Source organism: Odontesthes bonariensis, chromosome 17, assembly GCF_027942865.1.
Source record: "Odontesthes bonariensis isolate fOdoBon6 chromosome 17, fOdoBon6.hap1, whole genome shotgun sequence".
Taxonomy (NCBI): Eukaryota; Metazoa; Chordata; class Actinopteri; order Atheriniformes; family Atherinopsidae; genus Odontesthes; species Odontesthes bonariensis.
The window spans coordinates 1,069,207-1,091,422 of record NC_134522.1 but is presented as its reverse complement, the minus strand read 5'-3'; the positions used below and the strand labels follow the sequence as shown (position 1 = coordinate 1,091,422).

General features: G+C 41.4%; 2 protein-coding genes across 3 annotated transcripts; one reads left to right on the top strand and one right to left on the bottom strand.

Moving 5' to 3' along the window:
- Positions 1 to 9,708: 9,708 nt before the first annotated feature.
- LOC142366116 (protein YIPF5-like) lies at positions 9,709 to 17,387 on the bottom strand. 2 transcript variants are annotated; one of them, XM_075447920.1, is made up of 6 exons: positions 17,259 to 17,387; positions 16,585 to 16,705; positions 15,374 to 15,507; positions 15,044 to 15,189; positions 13,015 to 13,196; positions 9,709 to 10,067 (listed from the first exon to the last, which is right to left on the bottom strand). In XM_075447920.1, exons 2-6 carry the CDS (start codon positions 16,686 to 16,688, stop codon positions 9,905 to 9,907), a joined length of 729 nt encoding a protein of 242 aa, XP_075304035.1. In that variant the 5' UTR covers positions 16,689 to 16,705; positions 17,259 to 17,387; the 3' UTR covers positions 9,709 to 9,904. The 2 variants fall into 2 exon arrangements, with proteins under 2 accessions (XP_075304035.1, XP_075304034.1); XM_075447919.1 differs by having other exon boundaries at positions 16,585 to 16,689; positions 17,259 to 17,384.
- Positions 17,388 to 19,197: 1,810 nt separating this feature from the next.
- lamtor3 (late endosomal/lysosomal adaptor, MAPK and MTOR activator 3) lies at positions 19,198 to 21,962 on the top strand. The gene is made up of 7 exons (XM_075447702.1): positions 19,198 to 19,306; positions 19,513 to 19,550; positions 20,237 to 20,271; positions 20,347 to 20,405; positions 20,745 to 20,878; positions 20,977 to 21,040; positions 21,687 to 21,962. The coding sequence occupies exons 2-7, from the start codon at positions 19,542 to 19,544 to the stop codon at positions 21,758 to 21,760; spliced, it is 375 nt and encodes a 124-aa protein (XP_075303817.1). The 5' UTR covers positions 19,198 to 19,306; positions 19,513 to 19,541; the 3' UTR covers positions 21,761 to 21,962.
- Positions 21,963 to 22,216: the final 254 nt, after the last annotated feature.

Below are 22,216 nucleotides of genomic sequence, written 5' to 3'. Positions count from 1 at the left end.
GGTAGGGTTAGGGTAGGGTAGGTTAGGTTAGGGTTATATTAGGTTAGGTTAGGTTAGGTTAGGGTAGGTTAGGGTAGGGTAGGTTAGGGTAGGGTAGGTTAGGGTTATATTAGGTTAGGTTAGGGTTATATTAGGTTAGGGTAGGTTAGGTTAGGGTAGGGTAGGTTAGGTTAGGGTTATATTAGGTTAGGTTAGGGTTATATTAGGTTAGGTTAGGGTAGGTTAGGTTAGGGTAGGGTAGGTTAGGTTAGGGTTATATTAGGTTAGGTTAGGGTAGGGTAGGGTAGGTTAGGGTTATATTAGGTTAGGTTAGGGTAGGGTAGGGTAGGTTAGGATAGGGTTATATTAGGTTAGGTTAGGGTAGGGTAGGTTAGGTTAGGGTTATATTAGGTTAGGGTAGGGTAGGGTTAGGTTAGGGTAGGGTTAGGTTAGGGTAGGGTAGGGTTAGGTTAGGTTAGGGTAGGGTAGGTTAGGTTAGGGTTATATTAGGTTAGGGTAGGGTAGGGTTAGGTTAGGGTAGGGTAGATTAGGTCAGGGTTATATTAGGTTAGGGTAAGGTAGGGTTAGGGTAGGGTAGGGTAGGGTAGGGTAGGGTAGGGTTAGGTTAGGGTAGGGTAGGTTAGCTTAGGGTTCCACATTGATCTTGATCCTCATCCTGGAATTTTAAATGTTAAAAGATATCTGCAGAGACTTGACGACAAACTCTTTCAGTTGTGATCAAATTGGTTTGACCAAGTTTCCATTCATCTAAAAACAGAAACTGCTTTACATCTGCTGACCACTAGAGGGTGTAGTTCAGTATAAAACACGGGACAAACCTGTGGAAATAAGTCGTCAAACTGTAAACTTTTACTTTATTTTACTTCTTTATTTTGAATTAAAGGCCAGAAACTTTAACATTTTATAGAGAACAGAGGGATCATTTTGACTCACTGTAATCTTAGATAACATCCATCCATCCGTCTGTTGTCAGTCCAACTCTGGAGTTTAATCCAGCTGTTAAAGGGCAGGCACACCTGGACCGGTCGCAGGTTAAATAACATATCACACTAAAACATTTGTGTTGCATGACCCTAAAGCACAGGTTAAACTGCCCTGAGGCTCAGTTCTCTTGCCCTTTTTATTTCTTTACTCTCTAACCTTGTACAAGGCTCCCAGTGATGGATTTGACAATGAAAACAGGAGGTTTTGTGCTTCATCTCCAGCAGACAGCACGGATAAGAGAAATGGTCTCTACAAGCAGTAACTGACCATCATAAAAGCTCATCTGTGCTCTCGGGTCTTTCTTTTTTCCACGGAATGATTTGAAGCCCTAATCGCTCTTGATTCTGGCACTTTGGGGAACAGCGTGCCAGCTCTTTATCTGCGTCTTTCATCTGCTTTCCTAACACCAGCTGGAGCAGCACCAAGCCTACGGCAGGCGGGAGGAAAACAACCTGACTATTTAGTTTGGCTCTGCACATCCCAATGTGCTCTGCACTTCTGTGGCCTGAGACCACCAAAATGAACTCCTCAACTTTCTCCCCATCCCGTAAAAAAGCAGCGTACCTGCCTTTTTCTGTTCCTTGTGCAATGATTGCAGCGAGTCTAAAATTAGCTCTCCGACTCCCCAATGTTTATACTGTTGGTAACGAGTAATGGGAAAACTGTTTTTGTCTGACTCCATATATCACTTCCCCACTGAGAGTGATCATCTGTCTCGCATCTCTTTAAAGAGTCAGCGGGGTCACATGGCACTGAAAGGATCAGATTATTGGCTAAATTACAATAAGAACTAGAAAGCTGCAAGCAGCCTTGAGCGGGACGCGCCCACACACACATGATGCCCTTTACATACGTATAAGGTCGTCAGGGTGGACGTGTGTGCCAAGTTTCATGACTTTGTGATGATGATAAGGCTTTAAAATCACAAACGCCATCACACGATTTTCACCGCCTGGCCACGCCCACACCGTTCAGAGTTTGGAAAAGTTTCTCCATGATTCTTCCCCCCATGTCTTAAGAGTAACCTGGCCAACCTGGTAGCATTAAATCTGTAGGACGAGTTCGATCATATGCAAGGCGTGGAATCGGGCAAAAATGGCACCAAAACCAGGATGAACCAGTGTTGTGTCCAACTTAGCAAAGAAGCCGTTTTAAACTGGATCTTTAGGCACTTTGTTCCCAGCAGCCTGTCACAGAGACACATCATTTGTTCCCATTTCTTTAGCTGCATCTGTGAAAAACAGCTTCATAGTTTCAACTTTTTTGTACATTTACGTTAAAACTGCTTTCAGTTACCAAAAGAGTCAAATTAATATAAGAAATTCAGTTTAAAAAAAATCCTAATCCTATAATAATGAACATTATCACGTCTAAAAGTAGAAAAGTAAGAAAAAAAACAGACAATAATAAGAATTGTATGTTATTCAATATCAAGAAAAAGTAAATAAGATTCAATTTAAAGCTTAAAAAGGAATATAAGATATAATCTAATGACTAATTATGGAACAATTAATATAAATGAAATGATTAAACTGTTTTATGCCACCAGAAATGAATAATCTAGAAGCTCTTTGTGGGTTTTAGACTGGAATTAAGATTTGTTCCCATTTCTTTAGCTGCATGTGTGAAAAACAGCAAAGATAACACAGTGTGACAGACAGAAAACAGGATTTGTTCCTGTTTTCCTGCCAAAACGTACAGAAATGAGGGTATGACTCGGCCCTGGTGCACAGAACTGTGCATCTACACTTAAAATATTGTGCATAGTGCTGTGAGTTGTGTTGTTTGCAGTTCTGAACCACGATCTTTACTCTTGTTTTCTGTTCAAATAAAACAAAAAGAAGAGTTGTTACCAGGAAAAGGTGGAAAAACAAACCTTATTAATGTTGCATTTGCATACGTTCTGCATTATCTGGCAGCATGAGCAACTTTTTAGTCTTATTCTGAATAATATTCCATGTTCTGACACTAAACTCGTAATAGTTTACGTTTATTAATGTGTCCGAAGATGCATTACATTCCAGCGAGGCTCTGCTGAGAGACGGCAGATGTTATTCAGCACCGCCGACTCTGAAACTTTATTACACTAAAGAAAATAAAGGCCATGAGTGAGCAAATAAAATCCCTGCCATATGTGTGTTCTAACCGTGGGGTGAGAACTCCCTCCAGGGTATTATACCTCAGAATTCATTTGAAAATAGAGGATACAGCCTGTTGTCCTCGCGGTCCAGGCGGTGTGATCATTCAGGGGAAGTGTAGAAGTGAAAATGTTCTATCATTAGCCCAGAGTCAGGGGCTAAAATCCCCCAAACTGAGGCCGGCTTCCAGGAAAGCCCCAGGCTTCACCTCAACGTTAAGGATCGGATCGGATCGGATCGGATCGGATCGGATCGATCTGCCTCTGTCGTCCTCCATAATAATTTAGCCTACTCGGATCATTTTTAAGTGAAACATAGATGATGGCTAATGGCGGTATGGACAGATCCACTTGAGGGATGGGGGCAGGGGGCGCAATCGTAACACGCACCTGCAAGGTCTGTGCAACCCCCCAAAACTGTATACAATACATTACCAGCCACATGGCCATTAACAGGCTGCTAGCAAATGTAGACGAGATAAATACATTTAAAAATCGTATATTTAAAAATGAAAATAAAAATCGGAGGCCACCGGCACCAGATGTGGACCGGCCCTCCGGGAATTTTCCCGGTCGCACAGATTGCCAGTCCGAGCCTGACCTGAAGTTCTTTTGCCTCCCGATGTGGAACCCACTGATTGTGAGTCGTTTTGGATAAAAGCGTCTGCAGAATGACCGTAATGTGATGTACTGTACAACAAATGTCATCTCAAGGCACTTAGATAATAAACTCCAATTCAAGCCAATTGGAATTCAATTTATTGTAATCATAATTATTCATAAAATAATACAATTCGTTCATATAGAGCCAATTCAAAAACAGTTTCCTAGCTAAGGAAACCAACAGATTGCACCTAAACTTGTCTCCCGTCCTGAGGCGCCTGGAAGCAGGAAGCTCCCCAAACATCGCTGATCCACATTACATGCTGTAGAGGCGGCTCGCAGCAGAGGACTCTGGGTAATGACGGGTCGCAGAGATCCCTGTCAGCCGGGCTCTGGCAAATGAAAGGTGAGCAGCAGCATCGAGCCTCTGAGCGCAGAGCCCATAAATCATCTGGAAGAGTTTAGCGTAAAGTAGCCGGAGAGCGGCGCGGGGCCCGGGGAGCGCCGGTCCAGGGCCTGCCGCTTGGCCGGGGGGATTTGTTTGCTTTAACCAATCCAAACAGTGAGCAGAAGAAAGAGCGGGCCGGCTCCTGGCCGTCCCACCGTGGGACCGTCCTCTCCTTCCCCTCTGCTTTCTGTCAAACATGCACACATGTTCCCTCACACATGTTCCCTCCGCGGGGGGGGTGCGCTGGCTAATATAAACACCATCTCAGGCCGCGGTTTAAGCTAGCGCTTCAGCTAACTTCTCTCTGGTTCAGGCCCAGGATGCGGGATCAAGTATTCTGACTCCGTTAGCAGGCCTTCGGTGGACTGGACCAATTAAAGGCTCGTGTTACATCAGGTTAGGGCCGAGGTCAGAGCCACACTCCAGGGTTGGAGTCTGAGAGAAAGTGCACCGCGAGGTAGAAGTTCACAGAAACTTTCACTTTTAAAGCTGCGAGCTCAAACTTTACGAGTCAAACTACAGAACATGAACATGTTTGATTATGGCTGCGCTGTGAGGGGTTTAAAACACTAAAACAGACTCTTTGTTAACAAAAGGAGATGAAATCAACAAGTCAACGTGTATATTTACCACTTTACCTGTGGCTCACTTTATGGGCATCAACTCACACTTCTTTTTTTATTTGTTTATTTTTTTAATGTATGAGCAGAGCGGAAATGTTAGGATTTTTATTTGTGGACATTATGAATACATTACAAAAAAGAATTGCAGACATCCCAAGTCTCCCGGAAGTTCCGGGAGTCTCCCTGATATTGATCGTTAATCACTGATGCCCGCATGTCGGAAGCCAATAACGTTCGGTGTGGGAGGGCTTCGATTTACTCTCTGACAGTCACCTGAGTTACCCCTCAAAACTGTGCATCCTGCCACATGGCAGAGGGTGAATCCTCGAGTAAAAAATGAAAATATAAGACTCATTTTACAGCAGAATATACTAAAGTTTATCCATGTCTAGTGAAGGTGAAGAATGATGACACCGTGGTGAGGTGCACTGTGTGCAGTAGTGACTTAATGACTGTAAAACATGTGGAGGTAGGCTGAACGCGCCATCATCTGCATTTTATTTCTGTAGGTTAAATGCTGTTATAAAATAAAGCAAAACGTATCAAAGACTTATTTAAAGTATAGGCCTATATCTAACTATCTATATCCAGCCTGTCTAAGCCTTTTAAAAAATCCCCAGTTTAATATGTTGATAAATAGGCAAACTTAGAGACCCCCAAAATTAAATGAGTTTTAGGAACTTGGGATGTCTGGAATTGTCACAGAATTCTCTCCTCTCCAATGTTTGCTGCCATCTTGCTTTAGACAGTAACTGTTTAACTTCTAGCAGCCAACATCTAGTTTTCATCTTTTTATTCGTCCCTCTTATTGCAGTTCATTTAAAACTAAACTTAGCTCACATAAAACCTCATTCTCTTTGCATTTGGACTTACTTTTTTTTGGTAGCAGGAAGAATTTCACCCCATCACACCGTGTATGATTGTGTATGTGACAAATAAAACTATCTTGAATCTCTTGATTGCACATGGTGTCCGGCAGCTGGAAGTCGTCTCTGTGGTGCGTTGGAGTCTTCTTCTGTTTACCCAGATGCTCGGGACTTAAGGAGACCCAGCAGTCACCTCTCATCGCTGCAGCTTCTTCAGTCTGGGCTGTAAGGGCCCTTAAAGAAGACGGAAATCTGTCGTCAGACGGCTCCACTAAATGTTCGTCTCACGCAGAGTCAGCGAAGTTTGAGTTCTTTCAGCCACAAGGACGGTTCTTCTGTAACTTTGTGGATTATTCTGACTGTTGCTTTGCCCTCATATCTGGAGCTGTCCAAAGTGTTGTGCTTAATATTCAGAGACGGGGACTCGAGTCGCTGTTTTGATGACTTGTGACTTGACTTGACCAAAACAAAAGACTTGAGACTCGACTCGGACTTGGAAGTTAAAGACTCGGCACTTGACTTGAGACACGATGACTTGAATGACTTGAGAGTTATTCAGTTCATGTTTTCAGTTTGAATATAAAATGAATAAATTAATTTAAAAAATAACATGGATTAGCCGGTAGGAGCGCAGGCTGAGAATGGCGTCCTGATTGGATCCCTACCCTGTCAGTCAGCCATGCCCTCTCTGCATACCTTAGTGTTTATTGGAGAGAATAAACTCATATCAGATATGCATCAACATGTCAGCGGGACCGAGAGTCGTTGTCTTCGGCTTTCGTAATCACCGTTTTGGCGGCAAAAGACGAACAGCTCAGTGCAAGACATGCGGCATCAACATCTCAGACAGCCAGACGACAACTTCCAACTTTGTTCATCATTTAAAGATCCATTCTGACCAGTAAGTGCTCGTTAAATGAGCTAATATTATCCTGTTAGCCTAGCCGGTAGTTAGCTAACGTTAGCTTGATATGATACGGGGTGGACAGGTTGGACACATTGGCCAATGATGTTTACTGACAGTTACTTATATCTTTGTGTTTTCACTTTATTAAGATCAGATTCTGCAGGGAAAACTGCAATAATAAGGTGACTTTGACTTGCCCAAGAAAAAATTACTTGAGACTTGAAAGCTAAGAGTTGAGACTTGAAAGCTAAGACTTGAGACTTACTTGAGACTTGAAAGCTAAGACTTGAAACCTACTTGAGACTTGAAAGCTAAGACTTGAGACCTACTTGAGACTTGAAAGCTACTTGGGACTTGAAAGCTACTTGGGACTTGAAAGCTAAGACTTGAGACTTACTTGAGACTTGAAACCTACTTGGGACTTGAAAGCTAAGACTTGAGACTTACTTGAGACTTGAAAGCTAAGACTTGAGACTTACTTGAGACTTGAAAGCTAAGACTTGAAACCTACTTGAGACTTGAAAGCTAAGACTTGAGACCTACTTGAGACTTGAAAGCTACTTGGGACTTGAAAGCTAAGACTTGAGACTTACTTGAGACTTGAAACCTACTTGGGACTTGAAAGCTAAGACTTGAGACTTACTTGAGACTTGAGACCTACTTGGGACTTGAAAGCTAAGACTGGAAACCTACTTGAGACTTGAAAGCTAAGACTTGAGACTTACTTGAGACTTGAAAGCTAAGACTTGAGACCTACTTGGGACTTGAAAGCTAAGACTTGAGACTTACTGGAGACTTGAAAGCTAAGACTTGAAACCTACTTGAGACTTGAAAGCTAAGACTTGAGACTTACTTGAGACTTGAAAGCTAAGACTTGAGACTTACTTGAGACTTGAAAGCTAAGACTTGAAACCTACTTGAGACTTGAAAGCTAAGACTTGAGACCTACTTGAGACTTGAAAGCTACTTGGGACTTGAAAGCTAAGACTTGAGACTTACTTGAGACTTGAAACCTACTTGGGACTTGAAAGCTAAGACTTGAGACTTACTTGAGACTTGAGACCTACTTGGGACTTGAAAGCTAAGACTGGAAACCTACTTGAGACTTGAAAGCTAAGACTTGAGACTTACTTGAGACTTGAAAGCTAAGACTTGAGACCTACTTGGGACTTGAAAGCTAAGACTTGAGACTTACTGGAGACTTGAAAGCTAAGACTTGAGACTTACTGGAGACTTGAAAGCTAAGACTTGAGACTTACTTGAGACTTGAAAGCTAAGACTTGAGACTTACTGGAGACTTGAGACTTACTTGAGACTTGAAAGCTAAGACTTGAGACCTACTTGGGACTTGAAAGCTAAGACTTGAGACTTACTTGAGACTTGAAAGCTAAGACTTGAGACTTACTTGAGACTTGAAAGCTAAGACTTGGGACTTACTTGAGACTTGAAAGCTAAGACTTGAGACTTACTGGAGACTTGAAAGCTAAGACTTGAGACTTACTTGAGACTTGAAAGCTAAGACTTGAGACTTACTGGAGACTTGAAAGCTAAGACTTGAGACTTACTGGAGACTTGAAAGCTAAGACTTGAGACTTACTGGAGACTTGAAAGCTAAGACTTGGAACCTACTTGAGACTTGAAAGCTAAGACTTGGGACTTACTTGAGACTTGAAAGCTAAGACTTGAGACTTACTTGAGACTTGAAAGCTAAGACTTGAGACTTACTTGAGACTTGAAAGCTAAGACTTGGGACTTACTTGAGACTTGAAAGCTAAGACTTGATACTCGCACATGTGTGACTTGGTCCCATCTCTGGTAATATTCAGTGTTGCCGGTGACTCTGACCTGTTGACTGTTCAGCTGATGAGAAACGAGTCTTTCGGCCCTCCGGCTCAGCGGCCCTGCAGTGTTTCAGGCCTCACCGGCGGAGATCGGCCGCGGGTCATCGGTTTCTCACAGCCAGAAGAAACGCAGAGCAGGCAAACATTGAGACCCCAGTATTTGCCCCCTCGGGGGGTGACCCCGGCGGCTCAGGCAGCACCTGAGGGACAGATCCACCTGACCAGAGGCCCTCAGAAGTTACCCGTTGTTAACATCACAGCTAATTGAGTGGACACCCGCGGCCCCCCGCGGCCCCCTGTGGCCCCCCGGTGTCTCCTGGGACGGCGCCTGCTGAGCATCACGGACTCCGGAGCCGTCAGAGTCGGCCGCCGGCCCCCATCCGTCTCACTAACTGTGTGAATCTGTTCCCCTGAATCCTCCACAGCCGTGTTAACATCCTCACACCAATGATGCAGCTTCCTTCTTCATTTGCAGCTTTTGACTAAATCACAAACGTTTGTGCGGCAAACTGAACCAACAGAACCGGACTGGAACCATAAGAAGCCCTCAGACTACACTTGGTTCTGGGGATTTCTGCACGTTCAGATGGAAGGAAGCAGGTTTCCTCCGGAGGATCTGTGGTGCTTTGGCTCCCTCTGCTGCTCTGAGAAGGAACTGCAGCTGGAGAGGCTTTAAAATGGACCCAGAAAACAGTAAAAACAGCTGGAACTCCAGTCTGTTTATGATGCTGGTCATGATGCACAGAGCTGGGAGTTTAAAGGGACAGTTGGCCTCTTCTGACATGAAGCTGTGTAACATCCCATATCAGCAACATCATTTCTGAACATCTTCTTACCCCCTGCTGCGTCCTGTGAGCAGAGTTCCAGCCTCGTTTTGGTGTTGATGAAGGTAGTCCGGCTAGTTGGCTGGGGTTTAAAAAATAAAGCGTTTTGCTTCTCAGAACAATATGCGTTCAACAGAGTAATACATTTGCATCACAAAATGGTTCTCCAGGAAAAAGTCAGACCTCACAATCTCTTGGCCCTATTTTCTCTCCCTTCGTATCACTGCCTGCTGTGCAGACCGAGCAGCAAACACCGTAACAGGCGCGGCTGTCGGCAGGCGGCAGCAGGCAGTGATACGAAGGGAGAGAAAATAGGGCCAAGCGATTGTGAGGTCTGACTTTTTTTTTGTGTGAATCAAACCTGGATTAGAAGCAGCAGGAGTTCAGTTCCTGGTTACCATCATCTCTGTAAAATATTTCCATTTTCTTCTCAAAAGTTGTTCATAATAAAAAAGCAAAAACATCACAGTCTGTACAAAAAAAGTCAACATTTATTAAATAGCCTGTAAATAACAACATAAAAATCAAGTAATCTGTTAAATATCCTATTTAGGATTGGGGTTTTTTTGGACAAATAATCAAACAGATTTAAAGTCTGATTTGTTCTTCATCCTTTAGCAGGACAGTATCTGAGGCAGAAGTTGGGTTTAATGGGTTTAATGGGTTTCAGGTTAGAAGACGGTGAGCAGTGTGAAGAGGCCGTACAGCAGGGCGCACGGGTAGAACACCAGCAGCTGCTGCTCCTGCATGTTCAGCGTGGAGATGAAGATCTTAGAGGCGGAGAAACTGCACCAGCAAATGGCCGACGAGGCTAAAACTGTTCCCACGAAGCCTCTGTGGAAACAAAAGATCATTTTATCAGACGGGGATGCAGGCAGGTGGAGAATCATCCAAAGCAGGAGCTGAACCAGACGGTGAACGTCTCTGAGCTATTAACCATTCAGGCAGGAAAAAGGCTCCTAACTCAAGGGATGTTGTGTCCATACAGAACAGACAACTTAGCAAAGAAGCCATTTTAAACTGGATCTTTAGCTTTAAATAAAACCAAAAAACACAAAATAAAACAAAACAACACAAAATAAAACAAAAACACAAAATAAAACAAAAAAACAAAATAAAACAAAAACACAAAATAAAACAAAAACACAAAATAAAACAAAAAAACACAAAAAAAAACAGAACAAAAAGACACAAAATAAAACAAAATAAAACAAAAAAACACAAAATAAAACAGAAAAAAAAACACAAAATAAAACAAAAAACACAAAATAAAACACAAAAAACACAAAATAAAACAAAAAACACGAAATAAAACAAAAAAACACAAAATAAAACACACAAGATGAAACAGAAAAAAACACAAAATAAAACAAAATAAAACCAAACAAAATCAAAAACACAAAATAAAACACAAAAAACACAAAATAAAACAAAAAAACACAAAATAAAACAGAAAAACACAAAATAAAACAGAAAAAACACAAAATAAAATAAAAAACACAAAATAAAACAGAAAAAATACAAAATAAAACAAAAAACACAAAATAAAACAAAAAAACACAAAATAAAACACACAAAATGAAACAGAAAAAAACACAAAATAAAACAAAATAAAACCAAACAAAATCAAAAACACAAAATAAAACACAAAAAACACAAAATAAAACAGAAAAACACAAAATAAAACAGAAAAAACACAAAATAAAACAAAAAACACAAAATAAAACACAAAAACCACGAAATAAAACAGTCCTGATCAATAACAGAACAGACAACTTAGCAAAGAAGCCATTTTAAACTGGATCTTTAGGCACTTTGTTCTCCTCCAGTGAAAGTGAAAAACAGGACTTTATATCACCAAACAGGGATAAAATTCCCTCAGATTTGGAGTCAGACGAGCAACAAAAAATGATTTGATTTGATTTTTTTTCATTAGTTTACTCAAATAGTGGCCTAAAATGAACAGAAACAGACATTTAATTATAATTTCTTGTATAACAATTAATTTCCAACCACATTTGTATGATTCTGACAGCCATATTAAGTATTTTATGTGGTTTGTGAAGCATTTTGGTCATGAGACGCCTCTTATTTTCTCTTTTAGAGAAAATTTTAGAGTCTCTTCAGTCAAAGGCTTCTTCAGTTTGGATGCAAAACGGACCGCTACAGGAAATCTTTCCTGCCCACAGCCATCAGCATCTATAATAACTCTTTGATTTAATTGAGCTACATCAACATTTAATTTCCCTCTGGGATAAATAAAGTATTTTTGAATTTGAATTGAATTTGAATTTCTTTATATTTTGCATCCAAGCAGCTTAAGTGATCTTCAGCAACAGTTTCAACACTTTCTGAAGGTTTTTCATCGTTTTTATTTGGACATTTTCTGCTTTTTTCCTCATTTTCAGTCCAGTTTTTCTTTGTTAAGCCACTTAACTCTGAGCTATGAACCATTCAGGCAGGAAAAAGGCTCCTAACTCAAGGGATGAACCAGTGTTGAACCAACTTAGCAAAGAAGCCGTTTTAAACTGGATCTTTAGGCACTTTGTTCCCAGCAGCCTGTCACAGAGACACATCATTTGTTCCCATTTCTTTAGCTGCATCTGTGAAAAACAGCTTCATAGTTTGAACTTTTTTGTAAATTTACATTAAAACTGTTTTCAGTTACCAAAAGAGTCAAATTAATATATTAATTTTTCAGTTGAAAAAAAATCCTAATCCCAAAATAATGAACGTTATCACCTCTAAAAGTAGAAAAGAAGGAAAAACTCTGGTTCTGCCTCAGATTCTGGGTTTATGTTCATGTTGGAACATGTTTCAGTGAATCTCTGCAGCTGTTACCATGGAAACATCTGCAGATATTCACTTTAAAGCTGCTCAGAACTGAACTAACTCTGGTTCTGCCTCAGATTCTGGGTTTATGTTCATGTTGGAACATGTTTCAGTGAGTCTCTGCAGCTGTTACCATGGAAACATCTGCAGATATTCACTTTAAAGCTGCTCAGAACTGAACTAACTCTGGTTCTGCCTCAGATTCTGGGTTCATGTTCATGTTGGAACATGTTTCAGTGAATCTCTGCAGCTGTTACCATGGAAACATCTGCAGATATTCACTTTAAAGCTGCTCAGAACTGAACTAACTCTGGTTCTGCCTCAGATTCTGGGTTTATGTTCATGTTGGAACATGTTTCAGTGAATCTCTGCAGCTGTTACCATGGAAACATCTGCAGATATTCACTTTAAAGCTGCTCAGAACTGAACTAACTCTGGTTCTGCCTCAGATTCTGGGTTTATGTTCATGTTGGAACATGTTTCAGTGAATCTCTGCAGCTGTTACCATGGAAACATCTGCAGATATTCACTTTAAAGCTGCTCAGAACTGAACTAACTCTGGTTCTGCCTCAGATTCTGGGTTTATGTTCATGTTGGAACATGTTTCAGTGAATCTCTGCAGCTGTTACCATGGAAACATCTGCAGATATTCACTTTAAAGCTGCTCAGAACTGAACTAACTCTGGTTCTGCCTCAGATTCTGGGTTTATGTTCATGTTGGAACATGTTTCAGTGAATCTCTGCAGCTGCTTCCTGTTTTAATATAAAATATATGAAGAAATGAGGCTGAATCAATACTTTTGTGTTTCATTTTTTTGCTATTTTTGATGAAACTCTGATTATTCATTCACATGTAATCATAGGTCCTGTATTCACTCTGATTAGTTTGATAAGAACTATCTTCAAAAACCTTTTGATTTATATGAATCTTTAAGGAACTCTGACTTACTGCAGAGAGTAGAAGACGGCGAAGGCAGACAGGGCGACGATGGGCAGGAGGCAGTACCCCAGGACGCTGGAAACGCAGCCGTAGGACACCGACAGGGAGCTCATCAGACTCAGCAGGACGTACATCCCGATGCAGGCGGTGGCGCTGATGCCGTACACATAACCGAAGTGGACCTTACCCGCCTGAGGAGAGCCGGAGAATTAGCACCAGACATCTACTAAATGGCTGTGTTCGAAACCACACACTACATACTACATACTGCATACTGCATACTACATACTACATACTACATACTGCATACTGCATACTACATACTACATACTACATACTGCATACTGCATACTACATACTACATACTACATACTACATACTACATACTACATACTACATACTACATACTACATACTGCATACTGCATACTGCATACTACATACTACATACTACATACTGCATACTGCATACTACATACTACATACTACATACTGCATACTGCATACTACATACTACATACTACATACTGCATACTGCATACTACATACTACATACTACATACTGCATACTGCATACTACATACTACATACTACATACTGCATACTGCATACTACATACTACATACTACATACTGCATACTGCATACTACATACTACATACTACATACTGCATACTGCATACTACATACTACATACTGCATACTACATACTACATACTGCATACTGCATACTACATACTACATACTACATACTGCATACTGCATACTACATACTACATACTGCATACTACATACTACATACTGCATACTACATACTACATACTACATACTGCATACTACATACTGCATACTGCATACTACATACTACATACTACATACTACATACTGCATACTACATACTTCCATACTACATACTACATACTACATACTACATACTACATACTTCCATACTACATACTTCATACTACATACTTCCATACTACATACTACATGCTACATACTACATACTACATGCTACATGCTACATACTACATGCTACATGCTTCATACTACATACTGCATACTACATACTTCCATACTACATACTACATACTACATACTTCCATACTACATACTACATACTACATACTTCCATACTACATACTACATACTGCATACTACATACTTCCATACTACATACTGCATACTACATACTTCCATACTACATACTACATACTACATACTTCCATACTACATACTACATGCTACATACTACATGCTACATACTACATACTACATGCTACATGCTACATACTACATACTACATACTACATACTACATACTTCCATACTACATACTACATACTACATGCTACATACTACATACTACATACTACATACTACATACTTCCATACTACATACTACATACTACATACTACATACTTCCATACTGCATACTACATACTACATACTACATACTACATGCTACATACTACATACTTCCATACTTCCATACTACATACTACATACTACATACTACATGCTACATGCTACATGAAAACCTGACAAAATACCGGCTGTTTACAATCTTGTTCCCACGAATTCGGCGCTACTAAAGCTAGCCGCAGTGAGCAACGCACTTCCTGTTATTTTCACCAAAATAAAATACCCGTTGCCTTTTATCATAGGGAAAGCCATTACCATACAATTGGTGCTTTTGTTTTGAAAACAGGAAGTGAACCTACCCTCGTTGTAGCTAGCTTGAAACTGCCGTTTTGACAGGAAATGACGATCGGCGACGTCACGTTATGTTGCATCTTGGGTAGTTTGAGTATGAGTAGTAACCTCATGATGCATACCCAACATTTCAGAGAATCTAGTATGCATCCGGGAACTTCTCGCTTACTCAAACTCGCATACTAACTCAGAAAGTTAGTAGGAGTAGTAGGAGAAGTATGCGGTTTGGAACACAGCCTGACTCTCTGAAGTTGAATTTGCAGTGAATAGTTTAGAGTAAATGGCAGAGAGCCGGCTTTAAAACTTGCACATCGGTGGCCTCACCATCATCAACGTGACACCCAGAGCGATGCAGAAGAGGACGGGACCCGTCATATCGCTCTCATTCATGATGCTGCCGTCTGCGGGCTTAAAGGGGTTCAACACTGTGAGCGTCTTCTGCCACATGTGATCAAAATCAACTCCGAGCTCTGAAACATCAGACAGAAAAGGAAAAGGTTGGTCGGGTCACAGGAAGCAAAGAGAAGATGCAGCCTCTGAAAGTCTGCTGGTAAGGTCCAGCCTCCAGGAGGCTTTTACCTGGGTCCAACACATCAAAATGGACTATTAAACATTGGCTAATATAAGGAAATACATACAGAAAAGTTTCATTACCAACAAGAAGGGGGGGTTCCTCCTCAGGAGACTCTGAGCCGGTGCTCTCAAAAGTTGTAGATTGCATTGTTGGCTGGAAGATCTGCTGGTCCATGAAGGGATCCAGAGCGCCCGGCATGGCATCCTGTGAGCCTCTGAAGATAGAAGAAAAAAGGTCAAAATGCTGTGAAAATAAGTCGCTTTCTGAGTTTAAAATTCATCTTTTTTTTACTTGAATTATCTTAAAATCAGGAACATCCTGTCTCAGAGTGATGCAGAAAAACTGCTCCAGAGCCTTCAGTTATCAGGCCCCTCTCTGAGGAACCAGCTGCCAGTTTGGGAGGCAGAGCCTTCAGTTATCAGGCCCCTCTCTGAGGAACCAGCTGCCAGTTTGGGAGGCAGAGCCTTCAGTTATCAGGCCTCTCTCTGTGGAACCAGCTGCCAGTTTGGGAGGCAGAGCCTTCAGTTATCAGGCCCCTCTCTGTGGAACCAGCTGCCAGTTTGGGAGGCAGAGCCTTCAGTTATCAGGCCCCTCTCTGTGGAACCAGCTGCCAGTTTGGGAGGCAGAGCCTTCAGTTATCAGGCCCCTCTCTGAGGAACCAGCTGCCAGTTTGGCTTCAGGAAGCAGACACCCTTTCCACCTTTAAGACCAGGCTTAAAACTTTCCTTTCTGATAAAGCTTATAGTTAGGGATGGCTCAGGTGACCCTGGAACATCCCATAGTTAAGCTGCTATAGGCCCAGACTGCTGGGGGAGCTCCCATGATGCACCTCTCCATGAACATGTGACATCATTGTTGTCATTAACTTGTGTTTCTCTCTCTCAGCAGGTGTCCCTGGCCTGGTGTTACGCTGCTTGTTGTCCCCTCTTTCCTGTCCTCTCAGCCCCCAGCTGGTCCAATTGGTGGAATTTCTGCTTACTGAACAGGACGGAAACTTTTTTAGATGTTTTGTGATGTTTTCAGATGGATTGCATGACAGCTGCAGAGCTGTTGAAAGCATTTCCTTCCTCATAAACTGCAAAGATGACTTAAGGATTCTAAACCTGCAGAGAAAGCTCGACTGCAGCAGGAAATATTTCAGCCTTTTAAAGCAATTTCTGAAGTGAAATCATGTGAAATTAGTTTAGGATCCTTTAAATCTCTTTGTTCTTATTTATCAGGCCGGTGCATGTAACTGACTCAAAAGGGATGCACAGGAGGCACCTTTTCAGCAGCTGAAGGGGATACTCACTCGTTTGTACTGTAGGGGTCGTAATAAGTCACAGTCTGACCCTGGTCATCGATGTAATATCCTGTTTGGTAGAAGTCCTGCTCAAACTGCTGGAAGTCTCCCATGCTGATCGGAGAAAAGTCTGAATGAATACATTAGTTTAAAACCAGCTTACTGTCACGGGAATGTAACAGATCTGAGCCAATACACAGAACTCAGCTTAGCCAGCAGTTTAAAGATCAGATTTACTGGAAAAAGATAAATGAGCTGAAATCCAGAACACAGCCTGATGCAGTGAGGTTTAAAATGCTTCATTTGTCATTTTCAGGACACGTGAACAGTTTTATATTCTGCTAAATATGAATAAGCATGAGGGTGAAGTGGTTTGAGCTTAAGGTTTAACCTCTGAAATGTTTTTTATTTCATGTATCTGGTTTCAACGGCAAAGGAATGAAAGTTTCTTACGTTCTCCAGAAAACCTTTAGGTTTTAAGAGTCTAAATAGTCTTAATAACCTTAAGTCTGAACAGGTCCTGCAACAGATACATAGCAACACAGTAAATAAGCTGTGATTCCCAGGTGAGAATGTGCTAACCACTCAGACTTTAAATCCAGCTGTGACTGCCTCTGGGTCAGGGAAAAAACCAAATGTTCCAAATCTAAAGCATCATGCCGGGTTCCTGTGAATAAACTCACCTTTGAGGCTGCAGGCAGCAGCAGAACGAGGCAGAAGTCTTCCTCACCGTGTTGTCAGGGAGCAGAACATGTGAAGTCTGCTCTGTGAGGCCGGGCTATTAATAGCAGGCTATATCTGGACCGGGCCGAGCAACTGTTCAGCAGCTCCCAGTGCCATTTTTAAATGGCCACTTTATTTTTAGAGATGTTTTTTCTGCAGTAAAAATGTAACTTCATGTTATGAACTTTTATTCGGACGGAAAGCTCGTCTGAGAGGGTTCAGGCTGTGGTGGAGGATAAAGGAGCTCAGAGCAGATATTCACTTTAAAGCTGCTCAGAACTGAACTAGCTCTGGTTCTGCCTCAGATTCTGGGTTTATGTTCATGTTGGAACATGTTTCAGTGAATCTCTGCAGCTGTTACCATGGAAACATCTGCAGATATTCACTTTAAAGCTGCTCAGAACTGAACTAACTCTGGTTCTGCCTCAGATTCTGGGTTTATGTTCATGTTGGAACATGTTTCAGTGAATCTCTGCAGCTGTTACCATGGAAACATCTGCAGATATTCACTTTAAAGCTGCTCAGAACTGAACTAACTCTGGTTCTGCCTCAGATTCTGGGTTTATGTTCATGTTGGAACATGTTTCAGTGAATCTCTGCAGCTGTTACCATGGAAACATCTGCAGATATTCACTTTAAAGCTGCTCAGAACTGAACTAGCTCTGGTTCTGCCTCAGATTCTGGGTTTATGTTCATGTTGGAACATGTTTCAGTGAATCTCTGCAGCTGTTACCATGGAAACATCTGCAGATATTCACTTTAAAGCTGCTCAGAACTGAACTAACTCTGGTTCTGCCTCAGATTCTGGGTTTATGTTCATGTTGGAACATGTTTCAGTGAATCTCTGCAGCTGTTACCATGGAAACATCTGCAGATATTCACTTTAAAGCTGCTCAGAACTGAACTAACTCTGGTTCTGACTCAGATTCTGGGTTTATGTTCATGTTGGAACATGTTTCAGTGAATCTCTGCAGCTGTTACCATGGAAACATCTGCAGATATTCACTTTAAAGCTGCTCAGAACTGAACTAGCTCTGGTTCTGCCTCAGATTCTGGGTTTATGTTCATGTTGGAACATGTTTCAGTGAATCTCTGCAGCTGTTACCATGGAAACATCTGCAGATATTCACTTTAAAGCTGCTCAGAACTGAACTAACTCTGGTTCTGCCTCAGATTCTGGGTTTATGTTCATGTTGGAACATGTTTCAGTGAATCTCTGCAGCTGTTACCATGGAAACATCTGCAGATATTCACTTTAAAGCTGCTCAGAACTGAACTAACTCTGGTTCTGCCTCAGATTCTGGGTTTATGTTCATGTTGGAACATGTTTCAGTGAATCTCTGCAGCTGTTACTATGGAAACATCTGCAGATATTCACTTTAAAGCTGCTCAGAACTGAACTAACTCTGCTTATATTTATGTTCTGATAAATCCCTGCAACTCTTTCCTATTTTCCATTCGTTAATATGAAAGAGAATAGAATAGAAAAATACTTTATTCATCCCCCAATGGAGGAAATTCAAATTAGTCAAGTAGCTCAAAAAAAATTATTAATATTTACAATGATTGTGTATTATAAACAACAATGATACTACCAATTCTAATAAAATACTACTACTAACTAATACTGATAATAATAATAATAATAATAATAATAATAATAATAATAATAATAATAAATGACTAAATACATAAAATATATAAAATAAAAAAATACATAAAAAATACTGTATGTAGGCTAAACAAATTACATTAACTTGAAATACTTAAATTTCTTTATTTATTTTGGATCTTTGGAGGAAAACGATCGGCGCTTTTCTACCTTGTCGCCATAGTAACACGTCAAGCTGCGGCTGCGCGTCATGCGCAGTGCAGCGCAACGCCGACTTCCGTCAACACACTTCAAAACCCGGAAGTCGGAGCACGACCGGAAACTAGCAAGTGTGTCATGTGATGTTTAGCTTCTTGTCTGCTTTGAAGCAGCTGTCTGAAAAGTAGTTTAAAGAAGGTAAGTGAGCGCTTTTACTCTCTTTATGTGCCTGGATATCCGTGTGTTACTGAGCAGGAATTCCACTCACAGGCAGAGCTAAGTAGCTATTAAGCTAACCTGTTGGCATGTTTGTGTCCTACTTTAACACTGATGCTCAGACTCGTTTAGTTTATCTTCGGCTGTGGGATGGTTTAACCTGACAGAGTCCGTTTTTCTTCACACAGTCATCGAGCTGAAAGCAGAATAAAGCATCATGGCTGACGTGAGTATGAACTGTTGTTATTTTCTTTTAGCAGCTGGTTTTAAACATGGCGGATGAGATGAATGATGGTGTATTTATGAGAGAACAGGCAGGGATTCAGTGTTTGTTAGATCTTATCTGCGCTGTTTGTGGGGGTCCCAGGAGCTTCCGTGACCTTCCTGAGCTTCCACAGCTCACGATCTCACGGTCACGAGCCTCAGCGACGCAGTGACTCACAAACACAAAAGTAAACAGAAATCTGCTGATCACGTGTTACAGTTTACACAGACAAATGCAACCTAAAGTTTCAGTTATAGCCACATGTGGCCATTTTATCTAAGGTGCCAATACATTTCTGTTCTCATGTGTCTGTGCATGAAATCTGCACGCTATCTTTTAACTTATCTAGACTGTTGCTTGTTTTTAAATTCATTTAAATTATTTTATTTGTTTCTCTTTATATTCTTTTATGTATTTTTAATGCTTCTTCCACTCCCTGCTGCAATGCTTTTATTTGATGTAAAGCACTTTGAACTGTTTGTACATGAAATGTGCTATATAAATAAATTTAATTTGATTTTGATTTGATACAACAAGGTGATTTAGGAATTAATATGAAACATAAAATGAATTCAAAGAAAATGTGTCAACAATATGTAGTATGTAGTATGCGGTTTTGAACACAGTCTTTGTGCTTTTCTGTGCAGGATTTGAAGAGATTCCTGTACAAACAGCTGCAGAGGTGCGTATTAATGAAGCATCACGGTGTTCTCACGGTGTGTCTCCTCTCTAAAACCTGCTCTTTGTGCTCCTTCAGTGTTGAAGGTCTTCACGCCATCGTGGTGACGGACAGAGACGGCGTCCCGGTCATCAAAGGTAAGAAACTCTTCCCTGAGCCTCCTTTTCCCGTCTAAATGAACTTTTTTAAGCCGCTTCTTCTCATCCTTTCAGACTTTTTGTTGTTTGTGCAGCTGTTGCAGAAATATTCCAGTTTTTTATTTGTACAGATTTAGCTGTATCCAGGTTAATGTGTGAGCCACTTTGAACTTTCTTAAATCATTGGAAGTAACACAAGGCCTTATGTTAAGCCCCCCTGTACAGATGTTTCTTTATCAGGCTAAAAGAAAGATGGAAGAATGTCTTTAAACAGATGTTCCTGCAGATGCTGTGAGCACAGAGTGTTGGCGTGTTAATGGAGGTGCTGTTTCCCTGCAGTTGCCAATGACAACGCCCCGGTCCACGCTCTGAGGCCCGGCTTCCTGTCCACCTTTGCTCTGGCCACAGATCAGGGCAGCAAGCTGGGCCTGTCCAAGAACAAGAGCATCATCTGCTACTACAACACCTACCAGGTGAGAACTGGGTTAGAACCAGGTGAGCCGGCCTGGTGTAGAACCAACCTTTATTAGATCTTTAGTTCCTCCATCATGACTGTTTCTGTGTTGAACAGATCGTGCAGTTCAATCGGCTCCCGCTCGTCATCAGCTTCATCGCCAGCAGCAACGCCAACACAGGTGAGTCATCGCTCTGCTTTTAGTGTGTCAAACTGATGTGGCTTCAGAGATCAGGGCTGAAGTCACACCTGTCTTTAAGCGTTGCCATGGAAACTGCAACCAGCTTCAGTGATTTACATGAACATAAACCCAGAATCTGAGGCAGAACCAGAGTTAGTTCAGTTCTGAGCAGCTTTAAAGTGAATATCTGCAGATGTTTCCATGGTAACAGCTGCAGAGATTCACTGAAACATGTTCCAACATGAACATAAACCCAGAATCTGAGGCAGAACCAGAGTTAGTTCAGCTCTGAGCAGCTTTAAAGTGAATATCTGCAGATGTTTCCATGGTAACAGCTGCAGAGATTCACTGAAACATGTTCCAACATGAACATAAACCCAGAATCTGAGGCAGAACCAGAGTTAGTTCAGTTCTGAGCAGCTTTAAAGTGAATATCTGCAGATGTTTCCATGGTAACAGCTGCAGAGATTCACTGAAACATGTTCCACCATGAACATAAACCCAGAATCTGAGGCAGAACCAGAGTTAGTTCAGTTCTGAGCAGCTTTAAAGTGAATATCTGCAGATGTATGGTTTATATTTCCCTGCATGCATGCACGTGTCCCTTTCCTTTATCTTGCATCATCTCTCCACTCTGTGTCCACAGGTCTGATCATGAGTCTGGAGAAAGAGTTGGCTCCACTAATAGAGGAGCTGAGGCAGGTGGTGGAGGTGACATAAACTCTCAGCCAATCGCCTGCAGACGCACCGGCGGGGACGACTTCCTGCTCGTTTTCGCCTGGAAAAGCTTTCTTTGTTTCCAGTTTTCAGTCGTGATGTGAGGCGCAGACCTCCTCCAACATGGTGGAACTTTCCTGGAGATGATTCTGTTCCTTCTAACGCTTTCTGTAGACATACAGTCTGAATAAATGTTTACACTTTGGCAGCTGAGTCGTTTCCTTTAGTTTCCAAATGAAAACACTGAGATAGCTGACTGAGTGAAATACATGAGTGTAAACCCCAAAGAGAAGGATGGAGGTGAGTTTAGAGCAGGATGGGAAACTGTCTGCAGTGGCAGGAGTTCTGGGTTCAACTCTCAGAGAGAACAAAGTGTCATAAATGAAGAATTTTAATGTGGTTTCAGGCCAACAGTCAGACTGCAGATTGAAAAGAATCCTGAAAATTTGGTGAAAAGCA

What these genes read in the sequence shown, in the direction of transcription:
- LOC142366116 (XM_075447920.1), bottom strand. Translation starts at nt 16,688, where the DNA reads ATGGGAGACTTCCAGCAGTTTGAGCAGGACTTCTACCAAACAGGATAT. An exon ending in GGAACCCCCCCTTCTTGTTG is followed by an intron (nt 15,190 to 15,373) that starts GTAATGAAACTT and finishes CTGATGTTTCAG; the next exon opens with AGCTCGGAGTTGATTTTGAT. An exon ending in GCCGTCTTCTACTCTCTGCA is followed by an intron (nt 10,068 to 13,014) that starts GTAAGTCAGAGT and finishes TTGTTTCCACAG; the next exon opens with AGGCTTCGTGGGAACAGTTT.
- lamtor3 (XM_075447702.1), top strand. An exon ending in CGGCGTCCCGGTCATCAAAG is followed by an intron (nt 20,406 to 20,744) that starts GTAAGAAACTCT and finishes GTTTCCCTGCAG; the next exon opens with TTGCCAATGACAACGCCCCG. An exon ending in CAGCAGCAACGCCAACACAG is followed by an intron (nt 21,041 to 21,686) that starts GTGAGTCATCGC and finishes CTGTGTCCACAG; the next exon opens with GTCTGATCATGAGTCTGGAG.